The 19,367-nt window shown below is 46.5% G+C and overlaps 1 protein-coding gene across 3 annotated transcripts in view; it reads left to right on the top strand.

Annotated features, from left to right (window-relative positions):
• LOC128823168 (uncharacterized) overlaps positions 1–19,367 on the top strand; it is a 38,464-nt gene that overhangs the window by 14,433 nt on the left and 4,664 nt on the right. For all 3 annotated transcript variants that reach the window (XM_054005291.1, XM_054005290.1, XM_054005292.1), the window contains exons 2-8: positions 493–562; positions 5,512–5,573; positions 6,700–6,910; positions 7,377–7,520; positions 11,594–11,714; positions 13,138–13,250; positions 14,370–14,453. In XM_054005291.1, the coding sequence (XP_053861266.1) occupies positions 493–562; positions 5,512–5,573; positions 6,700–6,910; positions 7,377–7,520; positions 11,594–11,714; positions 13,138–13,250; positions 14,370–14,453 (805 nt within the window). The remainder of the gene's footprint in view (positions 1–492; positions 563–5,511; positions 5,574–6,699; positions 6,911–7,376; positions 7,521–11,593; positions 11,715–13,137; positions 13,251–14,369; positions 14,454–19,367) is intronic.

A 19,367-nucleotide genomic window follows, 5' to 3' on the forward strand; every position in this document is an offset into this window, starting at 1 on the left:
ATGGGGTGTGCTGACACTACCACACAGACCCAAAGATAAATGATTTAAAATTACAAAAAAAGTTAGTGCTCCTAGAGCAGCCCATAACAGCCACCTGTTTTCCCAAGGCACAAAGGGCATCCTACTCTGCTTTGTGGCTTTGAAAATCCATCCCTGCCCTGATCTGCAATATGAGCCTGGATTGCCACTTCCTCCCAGGAAATTTAGTTGAATAAAGAAAACCATCCCTTGTACAGTCAATTGTAGCTGCATGAGGTTCAGCTGAGCGGGCTCTCTCCCATTGGGGTATTGAAGGTGCTCCAGTCTTCTGCAGGGTCTTGTAACCTTATTTGGAGGGGGGTGGGGAACCAGACTAGGTTAGACAGTAAGGAGGAAAGGTTTTTACTCTATTTCCTTCCTCCAGTGCCCCACCCCAAACACCAGCATCCTATGTAGAGGGAAGAATACAGTGGAAACTATAATACAAAAACACTTTTTTGAAATACTCAACAGGCAAGAAGAAATTTGGGGAAGCAGTACCATGCAGTGTGAAGACACCCATGGCCCAAGCTGCCCCTATGAGGTAAGGGGAACTGGCTAAGAACTGTGATTAACTTTGTTGTACCTTTCTACTTCATGTGTTCCATCTTTCAGACCAAGTAGCTTATGATCCCAATCGCTCCCTATGGGGGCAGGTTCCTTCATAGCTCTGGCCACCAGTTGGTAATTGTTGTTTTGTTGGTAGAAGTGGTGCTCCAGCTGTAGTACTCTTTACTGGGGAATTGTGATTAGGGGCATATGCCTTGAAACAGAAGGTGGTCTGTCACACTTCCTTATTCAGAGTCCCTCTGAGACTCTCTTCAGTCAGGCCTCTGTCTTTAAGGTGGGGAATAGACAGGAGCTAAAGTAGCATAAACAGCTACAGAACTGGCCTGCTAGATCATGCACCCACATCTTAAATGGGCCATGAGCTTTGAACAATCAGCCCTTCTAAGGAAAGGAAGTTGAACACAATGGGGCTGATATTCTTTGTTTTGTCTCCTCCCTGGTGCCCCACAGTAGAGACAGAAAAAGAGCCCCTACTCTTCCTGCTCTGTCAGAACAATAAAGCACTCTCCTGCCTATCAATCACTGACTGCCTCCCCAGTATCCTCCATCAAAGACCCTCCACTCACCTGCTGAAAGAGTGGAGTGGGAGGTGGCATAAATCAAAAGTAACCTAGCCCAGGTGAAATTGACTGGAAACAGACAGGCACTACTAGCCAGATGTTGAAAGGTACAGTAACTCCTCACTTAGTGTTGTAGTTATGATCCTGAAAAATGCAGCTTTAAGCAAAATGATGTTAAGTGAATCCAATTTCCCCATAAGAATTAATGTAAATGAGGGGGTTAGGTTCCAGGGAATCTTTCACCAGACAAGACTAGACTATATTGTATACACACAATATAAGTTTTTTAAACAAACAATTTAATACTGGTACACAGTGATTATTGTGAAGCTTGGTTGAGGTGGAGGAGTCAGAGGGTGGGATATTTCCCGGGGAACGCCTTACTGCTAAATGCACTAGCAATTGGCTGAGCCCTCAAGGTTTAACTCTCAGTCTACAAGGCAGCAGGAATGGAGGGAGGGGAGCGCATCACAGACACTCACACTGTGTGAGAGGTGCATTTCTCCTTTAAGTACACTGCCTTGTTAATTAGATCAGCTTGTTGAGACCACAGCTGCTTCTGACAGCAAGCTTCCTGTCCTGAGCCTGTTGTATCCCCTCTGCTCTATGGAAGATGGAGTAAGTGGGGTGCAGGGGAGAGGGGGACACTGACATTAGCCCCCTCTTGCTTCCCACCCCTGCACAGCAAGCAGGAGTCTCAGGGAGCAGCTCCAAGGCAGAGGGCAGGAGCAGCACATGGCAGTGGTGGGAGGGACAGCTGCAATTGGTAACCTGCTGGGCAGCTGCTGCACAGGGAACTTAGGGGAGTGGGGAACTGATAGGGGGAGCTAATAGGGGGCTGCTGGTCCACCCTGGTCCCAAGCCCCACCAGCTAGCTGCAACAGGCTGCTCTTCCTGCAAGCAGTGGACAAAGCAGGCAGCTGCCAAACAACATTAGAAGGGAGCATTGCACAACTTTAAACGAGCACATTCCCTAATTGATCAGCAATGAACAATGTTAAAGGGGACAACTTTAAGTGAGGAGTTACTGTATTTAGGTGCCTACAGATGAAGATAAGCAACCTAGTGAGGCTTTCAAAAGCATACAACTCCCATTGATTTTTAGTAAGTTAGGTGCATAGCCATTTTGGAAAATCTCCCTCTGTCTAAACCTTTAAAAATCCGGTCCTAAATTTAATAATCCCCTTCAGTACCTGGCTTGGAAGGCAATGTTAGTATTTTTCCTGCTTTCAGCACCAGCTTCAGCCCAAACTCTTATCAGATTCCAAAGGTGTGACATACTTGTACTAGCACAAGTCATGCCTTGCACTGGTGCAGCATGTCTACAGTAGGAGTTTGCCCAAGTGTAGCTAAACAAGTGGTTTAGCTCCTTGTTAGATGAGCCCATTGTTTGCTAATAACTGTTAATGATTCTGTTTCCAAGAGCCAGAACATAAACACACATGCAAGTGAAAAGCTTTGTGCCAAGTTAACTGTATATGTAATTCCAGAATTTACACACCCTGGCCCACACTTTACTATAAGACCTCTCGATTACTCTCCCTGATTTGAGGCTGGCTCTTTGCACATCCCTCCATTTGCACCATTAAAACTGGTTAGTTCAACAAAAAACCAGAAGGTGAAACTGACAAGGCTGAATGGAAACATTTCTTCTGAAAATTAGAAGTGTTCTAAACATTCTTTCATGTCAATTTTTTTACTGAGTTTTTGTTGTGTGCAGCCTAAACACAACCTTGAAATGAATCCTTCTCCTCTGATCCCTAAAACTGGCAAAAGGGCCAGGCTGTCTGAGATAAGGGTCCATTATAGTGTTTCTCTTCTAGTCCCAGCTCTGCCTCAAGGCCTGCTGGTTGACCTTAGGGAAACACAGAGCAGGCAGGTGACTTGCCCATCAGTAAAATGGGGATGATACTTACTGCTTCATAAAGCACTTTGAGATCTAAGCACAAAAAGTGCTACGTAGCAGCTAGGTGGTATTAAAACTGGATCAGAAAAGTATTAGAGGGAGCACAGCGTTTTTGAAAATCAAACCAAAACAGTCTATCCCCACCACATTAAATACAGACTTACATTTTGAGTCACATGGCTGGTATAGTTAACCCCCAGTAATGTCACTGTACCTTTTATCTCATTTGGCAGCTACTTAACTAGCATGAGGATCTGCTTTGTTACATTATAGATTTGAAGCTCGGCAATCACTCATCTAGCTTGATTCCTGCATAGGTCAGACAACCTCACCCAATAATCTCTCCATCCCCATAACGTGATTATGAGCTGGCATGGGCATGTACACTACCTTCTACTTCATGCACTCAACTGTTCAGCTGTTGTATGCCCTGTACTGCCAATAGCTAAGTTTCCTTAGCTCAGTGACTGAGGGACTACACATTTTGGAAGAGATCAGAGTTCTTGCCCTAATATTATCCATATGGCCATGATGCCTGGCATAAAGACAACCTTGAAGTTATCAGATTGTGGACTTGTTGTGACATGAGAGCTTCCAGCCCCTTCTCTATCCAGGATTATAAAGTTCGTGGCAACCTTTTTGGGAGCTACCAAATACTAGTGCCAGCCAAGACCTGCATTAGTCAGCAATGGAGACACTGGCATGGATGTCATTTGAAAGTGACATGTTTTTAAGCATGGTGTTGAGGAGAAATCCTAATTTACATGTCAGGATTTGTTGACAGACACCAGGAACGTTGACACATCCTTTGCTGTGATAAGTGATCTGTGTTCTATCAGCTGACAAGCCTGCAATTTTGAGCTTCAGCCTAGAGTAAATTAAAAAGCCTCTGTTACCTTGAAAATAGGTTTATAATGGAAATAGCATATTGAAGACTGAGCTGCTGTCTGGAATGAGATGCTCTAGGCAGATTGAAAAATAGCTCTCTCTAGTGGATACATCCATTTACATTTTCCACTGCCAGGTAATTGGCTTTCAGTACAGGAGTTCCCCACACTGATCCCAGGCATTCAGTTCAGAAGCTACTCTGCACAGTTAGAAATGAGCAGAGGGGAAATGAGAGGGAGAGGTTCTAGTAAGGGAAGTGGCTAGATACCTGCTCCCTTTCCAGGACATCTTGCTGCTTGCTCCATGGCTTTCCTGGGCAGTCCTGCTACCTGATGCCTGATTTGAGGGGGAATGCCCCAATGCTACATGGAACCCTCCATTAAGTGTGAGATCCATGCACAAGGAGGGGCTGGAAGGGGGCTGCAGGCTGACACATCCTTCCCCTTCCACAGGAAATGGGGAGCAAAAGCACAGAACCTAGCTGTTGCCTCTTGCACAAAACCTTGCTCTTTCTGAACCCCCCCTCCCTCAGTGAAGGGGCTTGCTGAGCCAGCAGCTAGTTCAGGAGTACATGCAGTGTGGTTTCAATGGGGCTGCATTGTCCAGGAGCAGGAAAGGCTCAGGGTCCTAACACTTTGCAGAGCCTAGCAGGGACAGGGTGGGGGTAAAGGAATGGTCTTTCCCGGGGGGAACCCCACATGTAAGTGCAGGGAAGACATGGAATATCCAGGGAGATTTCCTCCCCTAATACCCTAAGGTATTGGCAGAGGTGGATCTGGGTCTTGGTTTTCATTCAGTTAACTAGACAGTACCCTGAATATTTTTTCTCCTGCAATCTTTGCTTCTGCCTTCTAGGAACATGTAGCCCAGTGCCACTATTCCTCGGACCTCACACAGCTTGCCTGGAACTGGGTTGACTCCTTTATCTCCCAGCTTCTGTTGGAGGAGCTCATGCCAGATGTGCTCCTGGAGACCTTCACAGAGTTTATAAAAAGAACAGGAGTACTTGTGGCACCTTAGAGACTAACAAATTTATTAGAGCATAAGCTTTCGTGGACTACAGCCCACTTCTCCACGAAAGCTTATGCTCTAATAAATTTGTTAGTCTCTAAGGTGCCACAAGTACTCCTGTTCTTCTTTTTGCGGATACAGACTAACACGGCTGTTACTCTGAAAAGAGTTTATAAAGGTGCATGACGTCCATGCCTCTTGCTCATTCCTTGTTGTAGCCAACAGGGTTGAATTTCTGGGTGGGGCTTTTGCAATGCAGAAACCTGTCATAAGACATCAGATTCTAGGATAGGTTTGTCATGTGGGTCTGGCTGTGATTTTTACCTTGTGGCTGGCTGTAGGAGGTGGCTTTGATTTCTCAGGTCCATTGTGGATTCCTCAGCTATTTTGGTGACAGATTATAGCGAACAAGGGGCTCTGCAATGACTAACTCCGTTCATTAGATCACAGCTTTTCATCAAGAGAAGAGGGTCTTTAAACATTTCCTATTTTGGCCCTGCAGGGGGTTTCTGTGCATGCAGAAATACACCTGACATATCTGGCTCTTCTATTTGATAGGATCAGAGGCAGCAGCCACTGAAGTCCAGCAATGGGAAATCATCACAGGGAGAAAAATCCCAGTGAGTAACGAAAATCATTCCTTGTTTGCTTTGAGAATGAATGAGTAGGTATTCACGCCAAAAGATCATTGATCCTGTAATTTTCAAGAACAGTTTGCAATCTGAACAGTCTAGATTGCAGGAAAGGCTGTTTTCTTTGGCCAATAAACTGACTTGTTTCTAGAGATTTTTTTGTTGGGGTGAAAAACTATAGACCCTCACCTAGAGGGTAAGGTGCTAGTCTAGGACTCAGGAGCCCTGGGTTCTATTCCTATCTCTGCCATTGGCCTGCTTGGGAACCATGGGCAAGTCACACTTCTCTATGCCTCAGTTTCCCCACCTGTAAATAGGGATAATGATACTAACCTCCTTTTGTAAAGCACTTTGAGAACTATGGATAAGAGCTGGGTATTATCATTAAGTTGTGCTACTGAATCACCTACTTTGTCATTTTCCTCTCCTTGCTGACTTCCTCCTGGTCCGTGTGGAACAGACAGTACATGCTAGACTTGAGCATAAAATTTCCTTCCCCACTGTGGTTTCAAAAGGCTGGAGCTAAGAGGATGTGCAAATGGGCAGTGCTGCATGGTGCACAGAAACCCAGCATCCCTCCATGAATTGTATTTGCACTGCAGCCCTCGTTTTTTTGGAGGCAGCATTTGTTTCCTTCCAGGATCAGGGCATGTAGAAACACAGCAATGAGGAAGGCAGCTCTGGGCATACTAACTTTCATGAATGTCACTGGCTCCAATCTAGCTCAGCAGGGACTGAAAGTTACCATCTGACTAGTCAGTGGTTTTGGCATGAGATGAGTTTGGTAGGTCTCAGTCCAGTATCTAGTGGGCGCACTCCATTTCACAAGCCCTTAGCAGTGTGCACTGATTGACACCCTCATTACCAAGTCTCAGCAGAGAGGCCAAAGATTGAGGATAAGGAGACAGAACTACCCAAGGGGAGGGGTGTGGGTTCCTCAGGCATTATGGGCACATAAGCCAGGAACAGAACCCAAAGACCTTGGCTCTCAGTCCCCTAGACATTCCTGCCTGTGGCAGCAGTTTGAAGAGAATACAAACACCCCTTTGAACAATGACCAGTCAACTCAGTGTGTTCAGAAAGATAGAACTTTGTGTTTTGACTCTTGTACCAGGCGTCATTTAAGGGAGTCCTCATCTGCTCTGAAGCATCTTCCCAACTCATTACTGGATGAGCTCTTTGCAGAAGTTCTCAGAGATCTGTTGGCTGAGGTCTTCAGAAGTGCCATGAAGGATTTTATTGAGGACTACTTAACCAGGGCTGCCATTTCTGACAGCATAGATGGAATAGTAACCGAGGTGGTTCAGATGGTCTTGTCTGCATTTGTGAGTAAAATGCATCTTTTTTTATTTTTATATATAAAAAAATACACACGTGCACAAACACCAGGTTTTGTTTTTGGAGCTGGTGGAAGATGTTGGACTAAAAGCCATGGAGCATGAAGCCTCCCAAGTATCTAAAGAACAGCTATAACTGCCAGTGGCAAGGCAAACTTCCTCACTAATGTCTCAGGACTCTCTTGGGGGTAACACCTCTAATGCTGAGGTGCCCATATGGTCTTTAACCTCTTGCATGAGCCTGCCAGGTCATGACACATAGACTTCTGGCCATTCCTAACTGGACTTGGAACCAATGGCTTGGGTCACTGAGGCCACTGACCAGCCATCAGTGACTTCTGGTCAGTAACCAGCTGGACTGGATATTTTGTCCCATAGTTATCATAGCCTACCAAGCAAAAGTGCTGTCTAATATCTTCAGATGTAAATAGAATGTTTTCTTGTGTTGGCTCAGCTCAGGGAGGCTCTCCAAGAGCTGGAATATGAGGCTATTCTCCAAGAGGTCATTTCACATGTCGTCGAGGAGGATGCTAAAGCCTTGGCTCAATCAGTCCTCTGTGACTACGATGCCGAGATGATAAAGCTGCAGCAAAGCCAGGTACTGTTGAAGCATGTGACAGCATGGGTTATTCCATGTCAGAAATTAATTCCAGTGTCCTGGTGAGAAACCTGCATGGGCCATCAGTCATGACAGCCAGTCACCCGCTGGTACAATTGCAAAGCCAAGTTCAGTGTACAGTCCATCTAGAACTGTTCAGTAGGAAGAGATTTTTAAATGGACAGTCAGACTAACTTTATAATCAAGAGAATGCATAAATCTGAAACGAAGAGTACCAGACCATGACCATTAAGAGGCATCATCCCAGTCTGGCTTCATTAAGTTATTGGAATAACTAAGTCTTGAACATAGGTTTTGTTAGATGTAATAGAGAACATGCTCACACCAACATTTTCAAACCTGGGGCTAAAAGTTAAGCTCCCAAATAAGTGGCCTGATTTTTTTCCCCTACAAGTCCCCCAAATGCCTAAGCTACAGACACCCACTGTTCAGACACATAGCAAGGGAGCATCCTGAAGAGTTTGCAACTTCAGTGGACGAGACAGTCAATTGGAGAAACTGAGGCACAAATTGTGATTTGCCCTAGGGCCACACATGGAGGCAATGGTAGGGCTAGGAATAGAATAGAGACCTCCTGACTTGTGGCCCTGTTTTGTGTTAAGTCATGATCATGTTCTCACTCATGAAAGTGAGATCATGCATTGTCATGTTACATTTTAGATTGACCATTACAGCCTCAATGTCTCATTACTCTTGTCCACTGTTGGGCAATAGGGCTTGTCCCAGAGGGAAGGGGAGGACAGGAAGTAAAAGTTCAGTTTTTAACACCATTATGAGTCATTTATCCATCTGGCTGCACAGTGCAAGTCTCTTCCCACAAACCTGTGTTGGATCTTGCTAGATGCCAATGAAAAGCCCCCTGGACCAAATACACCCCTGGTAAAACTACACTCTCTTCCATGGAGACGAACATGAGCCAGGGTCTGTATCTATACTAGCAAAGATGTCATTGATCTGTAACTTGCTTGTTTATCATGGGCAACTCAACCCTCCTGTTCTCCCCTGCCTTGTCCCATTCTGCACCACCTCTCCTCTGCCTTCACACTTTCCTCTTCACTCATAACCTCTGAACTAACCCCATCCTTGCCCCCTGAAACTGTGGCACTAACAGGACATTTGCACTGTTACATAGGTCACTGGCTGTGCATTATCCCCCTTTTCCCCTGCCCTGTGTCTCATCTGTTTAGATTGGAAGCTGTCTGGCACAGGGACCATCTACTACTGTGTTCGTACAGTGCCTAGCACAATGGGGCTTGGAGCTTAGTTGGTCCTGAGGCACTACTTGGAATAAACATGATTAGTAATAAGACATACAAGCGTCCTCAGCAAAGCAATAGTGGGCAGCAAGTGGGGTTTCCTATTGATTCCTTCGTTTCCTGTGGGGGCAGAGACCAGCAAAAAGTGACTTTACTGCCAGTTACACAGAACCCAGACACCACCCTTAGAAATAAAAACCACCTTGCTAGCAAGGAGGTGGGAAAGCACAACATGAAAAGCTCTTTGGCTGGGCACTAAGATACAAACAGGATTTGATACGCTGATTGGGGTGGTGAGGTATGCATTACACTGTTTCCTATGGCAGGAACCTTAGTGCATGTTGTCCTGGATAGTGGGTATCTGAATACAGACACCTTACAGCATACAGGAAGCTTGTTTTGGGAGATTACATAGGCAGAAAGAGGAAACTTACACAGCCCTCTCATATGCAAATACATGTAGATGGCTGTCTGCATTACACTTAATAGGAATGGCTTTCCAGGTAATTAGAGCTTGAAGGACAAAGCCCGGGCTGAATGTTGGGCCATGCAAGTGAGCCACATTTCTAAGCAATGAGGAGATGGGCTTGCTCGGCACAGCAAGTAGAGTGGAACAAACACCCCTCATTGCTCTCCAAGAGATTACAGGCAATTGTATTAGTTTGACAATTAATATTAATTGGAATTGCGGCTTTAAGACAAAGCATGAGCAGGGGGGAGTTTTTCTGCAGACAGTCTCCTTACCGAATTAGTCCTTAGAACAGCAAGTGCAGGCATCCTCATTCTAGCCTGACCATAGCTGTGTGCTAGGCAGCAGCTTGACCTGCTTATCAACCTAATGTCCCTTCTCCTTGCCAGTTCCCTTCCTCTTCCCACATCTCTCCTCCGCTGGCCCCCACCTGCCTCCCTGAGGTGCTATTCCTTGTAGATACTTGGTGCTTAGAGGCCCCAGCTGAGATTCTGGGCCTGTTGTACTTGGCACTGTACAAACAGTCCCTGCCTCGAAGATATTGCAGTTTGAATCCACCAGACAAAGGGTGGAGACAGGACAGGCTGCTACCCCCATTTTTACAGATGGGGAACTAAGGCCTGGAGAGATGACGTGGTGGAGTCTGTAGCAGAGCTGGGAATTGGGTTTTCTGCTGCAGGAGAGGAAGAGCATGATGAGAGTTCCTCCAGTGAACTCTTGAACTGGCCTGGAGGAGACGGGGCAGTTCAAAACTAGTTCCGCTCCCAGACTAGCGCCCTCTTCTACAGTGCAACTTGGAAGCCCTCAAATACACTAGGATTCCAGAGAGTGAGCCACCTGGGAATGGGCTTGACCTTTTTGTAAAGGTTAGTGATCCTCTGCCTACCAAGCCATGAGCTGCTTGCCTTTGGTGCTCCCTGCTCTGCATGCCCTTTAGAGAGGAAATTTCCAATAGTTGAACAAATCTGTATGCTCCAGTTGCCTTTAGTGACTAGAAGACAAACTGCTGAGCATGGTTCTCACTTCAGGGATCATGCGAACATTTGCTCTGGTGGTCGAGTCATAGATGTTAAAAGCCAGAAGGGGCTGTCATGGTCTTTCTGTATCGGGGCTAGCAGACCTCCCTTGCTCACTTCCCCACAAAGCCCATAACTTCTGTTTTTAGCCTGGGTTTCAAAGGCTGCAATCATTACTGCCCCCTCTGCATTCAGCAAGTAAATGACACTCTGGGCCTGTGGTGGTGGGCTGATGCACTTTGTCCCACCTCTCCCACAGCTGACCCAGCTTTAGTTATGATTGGGCCCCCAGCTGATTAGCTGTATTGTCCATGTCTGAGCTAGGGACTCAGAATTACACCAGGGCTGCTCACATTTCTAGCAAATGGGAGAGCTTTATGGCATCCAGTGATATGGTTTAACCTGCTGGTGGAAAATTCCGTTACTGTGGGGCAGCCTGTCTCCCACCCCTCAGTGGCACAGAGCAGCTGTAGTGGATCTTTTTGCCAAGCCTTCTCCAGGGACAAGGGGGCTGTCTGGGTGGGGCATGTCTGCACTCCTGTTAGCTTTTCAGTGCTACACACAGCTGGGAGGAGAGGCAATTCTGTTTCATGGAGGAGTTCAATATTTTGATCATTGGGGTTTGTTCTAATTTAAAAACAAACCCTAAATTTGAACATCCTCCATGAAAAGAATGGAACCCTGGCTCCAGGGCAATTGAATCTACAAGGCAGGCTGCCCTGGCACTGGGCCCTGGAAGCCCTGAGGTCCTGACTCCAAAGCAGTCCAGATGGCAAACTGACTCCCAGGACTCCCCATCAGCTCACCGGGCAGGCTGGCAAGGAGTCTCAGGCCTGTCTCTCGGTTTCCGGTCTCTCTACCAAGGCGGAAACGAGGTAGGTTTCTGATGCAACCTCATGAAAAATCAGTGTGTCCCTGAAACATTTTGATGGGGGGGAAGTCTTATTTGGAATTTTGTCCATAAAAGTGGTCCCAAGGCTGCTACAGCTTCCCCCAGGGATCAGCCCCAGAATTGGGACCACTGCATGCATGGCATTAGGAGGGTGTTGCCTGCTTGCCACCATGCTCAGTGGCTGAACTCAGAAGGTGTTAAATAATCCAGGGAGCCTGATGCTTTTGCAAGCAACTTCAAACAAGCTCTGGGCAGCCCTTTTAGGGCAAGTCAGTGCTCTGTAACCTTTTCTGTTTACATGCATGTGAGCACAGCAGGCAGAATGGGCAGTTGTCTCCAGGAGCAGCAAGAAAGGTTATGAACAGCTGCCACAAAACTGTTCCTTTGGAAAAGTAATTAAGGTGTCTCTTCTTTCACAGATCACAGCATTTGCTAGCAAACAACTTATTGACCTCTTTCTTCTGGAGCACTTGATCGGAATGACTAGTACGTATCCCCCTGGATTTTGGGGGAAGGAGCACTCCAGTGTGGTTTTACTCAGTGAGTATTGAGCAGCTGAGAAGGAGCAATTTCTGCAACTTCTTAAACCATCCTACATGGTGCTTATTTAACACCTTCAATGTGAGCCTCCAACATGCAGTTTGAAGCTCGCTAACCTTGCAACACCTCTGTGAAGTGGGCAAGTATTGTTACCTCCTCAAGGGAGGCAGCATGACCTAGTGGACAGGGCACTGTCTCAGTTCCCCCATACAGTGAGATCTACAGACAACAGGTGCGATCTATGAGCTAGTGGTATCAGACAGCAGCTTGGGACCTGACCTTTTAGTATAGCTGGATGGCAAGGTGCCTGATTAACAAATAACTTGCAGTAGGGTTAAGTGACTTGACCAGGGTCACCCAACAGGTCAGTAGAGTTTGGGGGGAATATTGTAATCCCCCAGCTCTAACCACCACAACTCCTATAACTTAAAACTGCAGGGACACTTCTCTCTGCTGTCACTTCCATGTAATCCTTTGGTCTGAACTTCCGGTTTACTCTTTGGAAGAACATCACTAAAAAAGGAAACTGGGAGGGTGTGTACATTAGTGGCTGGAGGAAGTAAACAGGACACCTGTTTCTATTCCCTGCTGTGGTCACTGGCTCACTGTCACTGTGGGCAGATCACATCACCTGTATCCATAACACTACTTTCATTTTGCACTAGCACCCAAGTGGGGTGCAGTATAGTAGGTAAAATGTGCCTCAAAGATCTTCCAGTTGAAGGGCTCAGCGTCAGTATAGGAGCTAGGCTAACAGCCACAAGATCAGGCCCAAAAAACATGCATGGCTACAGTGCAGGAGCCACACAGGCATGGCTTATGATCATTAAACCAGAAATGCTCCATAGGGTAGAGGGCTTTTTTGAAAACTGGCACTATCTCTGTATGCTAGTCTTCTAACCACAGGGTGTTTGACACACAATTGTTTGTAGGGTGCTCAGAGGAAAGGCACTACTTAATCTGCTCTCGTGAACAATGTGAGTGCAAGACTATTGTAAGCTTCTCAGGGCAGGTCCCATCTTTCTGCTCTGGTTGTACAATGCCTAGTACAACCAGGTCCAAGACTAGGGCTCTTAAGCACTGCAGTAATAGAAAATGATTAATGATACCATGGCCCAATTGTCCACTTTGGTTTGTGGGAGGTTTCAGGGGCCTAACTTGTCTGGATTATGACTGCAGTGTATTGTTTGAGCCTATTAGTCACTGTACCTATCTCACAGGTCATTAACATCAGCGGAACCACTATGCTGGTTGCTTTCCTGTACCTTATGTGAGAGGCATGCAGAATCAGGCCCTTAAAAGGAGGACTGGAAATGCTGTGTGTACACAAGTAGAAAGAGTAACAGCTGCTGCTTTTTCCAAGATGTGGGTCTTCCACATTGCTGCTCAAACATCTTACCTGAATCCTCTTTTCTTCTCCCAGGTTGGATGTTTGATATTCTCATCAGGCAGTTCTTTAGCATTCAGGAGCAGCAGCAAACTACCTCTGAAAATGTTCCACTGGGAGATTTCCATCAAAAAGCTTTTACCGAGGTGGTAAGTAACCTCAAATTCTTAGACATCAACAATTGTTGCGTCTTGTAGCTCTCCCTGTACAGCAAGGAAAGTGGCGGGGGAACCCACCAGGGTAGATGGGAGGGCTAATTAAGGATAAAGGAGCAAATGTAACAGCAAGAGATTATACAGAGCAATACTTGATGGTTTTTTGTTTTCTGCTAATCCCAGCCTGCTCTCCCCCATATTAAGATAGACCACCACTAATATCTGAAAGCTTTTTAACCCCTAGAGTGCTCAGTGTCTCCTCCCCCTGTAGTATACCCTTGTCCTTCTCCAGAAGGTTACATCACACTGCAATTCAGCCCTTCATCCTTCAGAGGCAGCTATACTGAGTATCGCACAGCTAGCTGTGCAGGAGACTTTTTGTAAGTGATGCCAATCACCACGGATCCCATTTTCTCTGCACAGGCATTAAGGATCCCACAGCCCATCTCATTGCCCAGATGTCCTGCGTAACATCACTGCTCCATCCCAGGTGCTAAGTGATGGCACTTTCATGGTTTCCAGAGTACAGTCCTTGAAATGCCACCTGGCACACAAGAAGGTGGTACCTTTGCTTGACAGGAACACAGCATTATTTTGTAGAGATCACTCTGTAGATCAGGTGGAATTTTAAGGCCCAAGGGCTACACATAATTTCAGGATGAATTCAGGCTTCTTTAGGATGGAAAAAGTTGTCAATATACATCTATTGTATCTGAAACAGCCACTAGATGGCAATATAGGAAGCAATTTTAAATTTATTGCCACATTAAAGGAACAATAGACCCTAAAATCCTTAATCTGTAGATTCTGTGCCTACCCATTTTTATTTCTCAAGACTACCTTCACTGTCTCAAATCTGAAGGGATATTACTTTTGTCTTGGATTACTCCAGAGAGACACAATTCTTCTGTTAATCTGAAACAAAAGCTGTAGTTTGAGTCATATCTCTGAATTAGATCCATCTTTTCAGCATGTCAGGTCTCCTTTGTTTAGCATCTCTTACTAAAATATCTTGGTTTAAAGAAAGCATTAAGCTCCCTTTTTCTTCCAGATCAGCTCCCAACCTCCACATTTCTTTCATATTAAGTCTGGGATTTCTCTTGTGTGTTTCAGGCTTTAGATGTTATCTTGACAGAACTAAGTAAACTGGCAGAGGAAGACCTGGAAGATCTGCTGGAATATGAAAGAGGCGTTCAGGTAGCTGGGTAAATTCCTTACAGGCTGCTTTTTGCAGAACTAAACAGTAAATGCCCCTGCCTTAACAAATGGATATCAACAGACCATGAACCAATTCAGGTTGGAAGTTAGGTTTAACCATGGGAGGGGTGAGGTTCTGGAACAGCCTCCCAACAGGAGATGTGGGGGCAAACAACTTAAAGAGAATTAAGAGACGGGCATATTTATGGATGCAATTGGATGAAGGAACTGCTTGGAGTGATAGGGGGCAGGGCTCAACACATGTCTCCTGTTCCTAAAACTTAGGATTTGGGTTTCAGGGAGCAATCAGCAGGAGCAAGGAGGGGATATTCCAATCCCCCCCACTCCACCAGTATATTGTCTTCTCTTCCTCTGAGGCATCAGGGCCATCAAGTGGGAGGGCCAGGGCTGTGAGGTAGCACCAAGCATTCTCAGGTGCTGGGCTGGCTGGTTCTTGCTCAGTCTAACTGATTGCTACATGTGGGGGCAGGAAGAAACTTTCTGCAGGATGTGAGCGGGTCACTGTCCAGAATTATCAGGGTATATCTCACTTCCACACTTCCCTGCCCATGTGGGGACCTTGGCACAGGTGCACCTCAGTTTCTCCTATTCTCTACCTGTGGCTCATAATGGTCTAGTTTCCTGTGGGCTGCAATACTTGGCCTGGTTCCATTCTCATGGGAACACATAGCCATAGAGGTAAAGACCAGAAGAGACCACCAGCTCATCTGGTCTGGCCTGCTGTAGATCATAGGCCACCTGTACTTAACCAAACCACTGAAATTAGACCATCTGTTTGCTATAAACATGCATGGCCACACTGGACCTTGCTTTGGTATCTGCAATGATCTAGTGTAGACATAGATCCTCACAGTAAGTTAAGACTTAATGGGCACTAACAAGGATCTCTTCCCCTACAGGAGAGGCAGCATGCCCCCTTCCAAACTCTCCTCACCTTCCATCCCCTCTGTAAGACACCCAATTCCATCCCAGCTGCATTCCCTTTACAACCCCTTCCCTTACTGCTGTTTCCCTCACTTCCATTTTAGGCATCCATGCCCTTTCCAGCCCCCATCTCCCCAAACAGCAGATCCCACTCTGTTCATCATAGGGGGAACACTTCTCTAGAGGGCAGGGAGCTTTTCCTGCAACAGCAGGAAAGGGGTGAGGTGGGACCTGATCCTCTGTTTCAATCAGCTATCAGGAACCCTGCCCCTGATGTCAAGACTACTCTTCCCAACACTCCTGTCTCCTAACCCTCAAACCATGCCCATACAGCCCTTTTGATAAGGGTTAGAACTAAATACATTGAAAACACTGGAGGAGCATCTCATTGGCAACATTTCTTGTGACTTAAACTTGCACCAGTTCCTAGGTGGCTCTGTGGCTGTCCACTCCACAGGCCTCTCCAGCACTGCTAGTGTCACAGCTGACTCCACCTTTCACCAGCACATCCCTTGCTAGCTGTAGACCATGTGCTAAAGGCTCCCAGGTGGAGCAGCAGTGTTGCCATAGAGTTCCCTCCCACCTGCTTGGGAACAGAGGAACTTGCTCATCTCCTGGCCAGGTCCAACCCACTTCCCCCCCTCTTCTGGGGGGAGGCAAGGATTTTTCCCCCTTCCCCAAAATAACAAACCACATGCAAGATAGGACCAGGCTAGAATTGCAGTAGTCATTTGACTATCACTAGAACAAGTTAGCAGTTAACCCCAGCAGTTCCTACTGAATGATGCAGCTAAAAAGTACAGAAATATCAAGGAAATGCATTAGAGTATCTTTGTTTTAGCTTGTGAATTTTCCCTGTACTTAGGTGAAGGTTTATCCCTGTGTCTTTGTAACTTTCAAGTTTTGCCTACAGGGAATCCTCTGTTTTGAATCCAACTGCTCTGTAAAATCACCTTACCTCCTGATTTTAGAGGTGCTTCTATTTTTTTTCTTACAAAGTTCTGTTTAAGAATCTGCTTGGGTTTTTAGTGTCCTGAAAACCCAAGGGTCTGGTCTGTGCTCACCTGGGTTACCTATTTGGTTGGTGTATTAGTCTCAAGCCTCCCCAGGAAAGGCTTGGAGGCAAATAGTTTGGAGGGGAATATTTTGGGGGAACAGGAACTCCAAGTGGTCCTTTTCCTGAATCTTTGTCTACTCACTTGGTGGTGGTGGCAGCAGTACTCTAAGGACAAGGAAGGATTTGTGACTTGGGGAAGTTTTTAACCAAAACTGCTAGAAATAAGCTTTGGGGATCTTTCATGCAGGTCCCCACATCTATACCTTAGAGTGGGGCAGGCACCCTGATACACCCTCTACCTGCTGTTGCCCAGGCCCCCTCCCCTTTGCCCAGCTAGGTCACTTTAACCACCACCAGGCCAAATTCAGACCCTTTCCCCTTCCTGTTCTTCCCCCCTCCATCCCTGCCACAATAACCTCCTGCCCTCAGGCTTATTGTGACTGTTCCTCTCCTTCCCTCCCCCCTGGATCTAGCTAGGACCCATGCACTCAGCCCTCCCTTGGGATATTCCCCTGAGACACAGGTGGTGGCTGGCTCAGGCTTATGCCCTCCGAGCCTTGATTTTTTTTTTTGCGCCTCTCTGCTTGCAGCTCTCCTTTGCCTTCCCAGAATGGTTTGTGAGGCCCTGCTGCAGCCATACAGGCCCTAACAGCCAGTCAGGCTGGGGCTGAAGCCAAGCATGCTCTGCTGGTCCCTTTTTAATACCCTCTTAACTACCTGATTAGTCAAGAAGCAACCACATGAGCTCAGGGCTGGACTCCTTCCCCATTCCATGGAGTGGCATTCCCCTCCTGTGGTGGATGGGTCACTACCAGTATCTCAAAGCAATTGGCTGTGCACAGATCCTGCTCGACTACACCACTGGGACGGGGTGGATCACAGAAACCCCATTGGGAGCTGCCACCTAATGTGTAAAGACTACAGCAAGCAGCAGCAGGAGGTCAGGACTAAGTAATCCTTCAGTCCTGTCTGGGCTGTGGGGATAGGGTTCTCTGCTCCTAGGGTGTAGTACAAGTCTCTTCTAAGACACCAACAGCCACCCATCCCTCCCCGTTTTGTTAAGCTCAGGGGAACAAAACGGAGGGCACTGGGGTTCTTGTTGTTAAAGATTCCACTCTGTTTACACTAGGTGAGTGGACTGGACAGGTCAGCTAATACAAAATCAGTTTGCATTCCCATAGGGAAGGTCCACTGACCCTGCTCCAAGCTGCCCACGGGAGCATTTTGGACTATCTGTAGGAGTGGTGTTAGCAAAGAAACACATTGCAGCTAGGTTGCTAGGCTCGCATCTCTTTGGAGAGGAGGGAGTTAAATGCTTCTGCACTTTCCCCATAGCAGTGTGGTTTAAGGTTAAAAGGAGTTGAAGTCCAGGCCATCACCCACTTGGGAATGAAAGGAGGGAGGGTATTGAGCTTGTCTACACATGCAGTTATTCAAGAACAGCTATTGCACTTGGAATCTACACCCTACCTTAATCCAAATCAACTTTTAAATGTAGACAAGCCCTAAGGCTTTCTGTGCTGAGCAAGTACACATTAGACAGAGGCATTGTTACCACTGTCACTGGAGTATAATGGCTTAGTGCATTATCTAAGGGAAGTGTATACTCTAAAATGCACAGTGCAAGTAGCTGCATCAGCCAAATACTTCAGGAACGAGGGTTGTTTTCTTTCCTTGCTTTTGTCAGTACAAAGCAGGTTTGGTCCTTTTATTATGCTGCTGTTTTATGCAGCAGCCAGACTTCAGCATGCAAAATTAAACCATCATTGCTAGAAAAGAGCCATATTAGTCAGAGCCCAGCAACAGCTGGCTCCCTATGAGATTGCAGAAGAGGAATTCACCTGCAGTAAAAGAAGGATCGCTAAATATTACATGACAATTCCATCCTGTTATGTGCCTTTCCATACTTCACTGAGATAGCTTATCCTCCCAGATTTGTCAACATGTTGGGAAAATAGGTTCTGGCATATAATACAAGTTGCCTGTGTTTCCCTAGGTGACATGGTATTGCAAAGAGGCAGATAGAGGCGCTACTCCATGATCTCCCTTGAATGATTTAGGGGTTTGCGTTTCCTAAAAGCAATTTGGCTTGGGAGTGCTACACTGGAAATTTTCTTCCTTCGAGGCACTTATCTTTTCCTCTGTGACACTGCTGCAGTAAAAACATATTGAGCCAGATCTTGACACCTCTTTCCCTCCCTTCTCTCCCACCTCCCCGTTCTGCTTGCTTTGCACAACTGTGGCAGTATTAAGCAGGCCCAATGCTGGCTTAAGTAACTCCCTGCTTTAGGATCATAGCCAGAACACTGCTCCAATTGTCAGGTAGCAGAAGGGCCCTAGAGAGGGCTGATAATAGCCAGTGCACTTAGAGGAGCCTTGAGGTTTCTCTATATTGTGCCAAGTCATGAACTGGGGGAGGACTTGAAGGGGGTGTAACACCACTTTTCCCTCTGACCTCCACTGAATACAGCTTAGCTGCTGCTGCCTTCCCTGCAATCTTAAAGCATTGGCAATCCCCATTTTGCCACTGGAGGCAACTGAGGCACAGAGAGATTAAGTGGACTAAGGTCACACATTGAACACAAACCTGCTTTCACCACTAGACCAGGCTTCCTCCTTCGGAGCATAAGGTAGCCAGTGCCAGACCCTTAGGAGAGTTACTGAGAATGGAGTTGATTTCAGCCTTCTTCACAGCTGGTGGGTATCTCATTTAAAACAAGACGCAAGGAAGGAAAGCCTATTCATGCATGTTAAGAGATGCAAAAGGGCCCTCAGCGACTTCTGAGCTTTAGAGAGAACAGAACATTTATAAAAGCACATTAGGGGGAGAGATTCCAAGGCCAGCACCGACCATTGTGATCATCTAGTCTGACTTGTGCATCACCCAGGCCAGAGACCCTCATCCAGCGATT

This window comes from Malaclemys terrapin, chromosome 15 (genome assembly GCF_027887155.1).
Source record: "Malaclemys terrapin pileata isolate rMalTer1 chromosome 15, rMalTer1.hap1, whole genome shotgun sequence".
NCBI classification, from domain to species: Eukaryota; Metazoa; Chordata; order Testudines; family Emydidae; genus Malaclemys; species Malaclemys terrapin.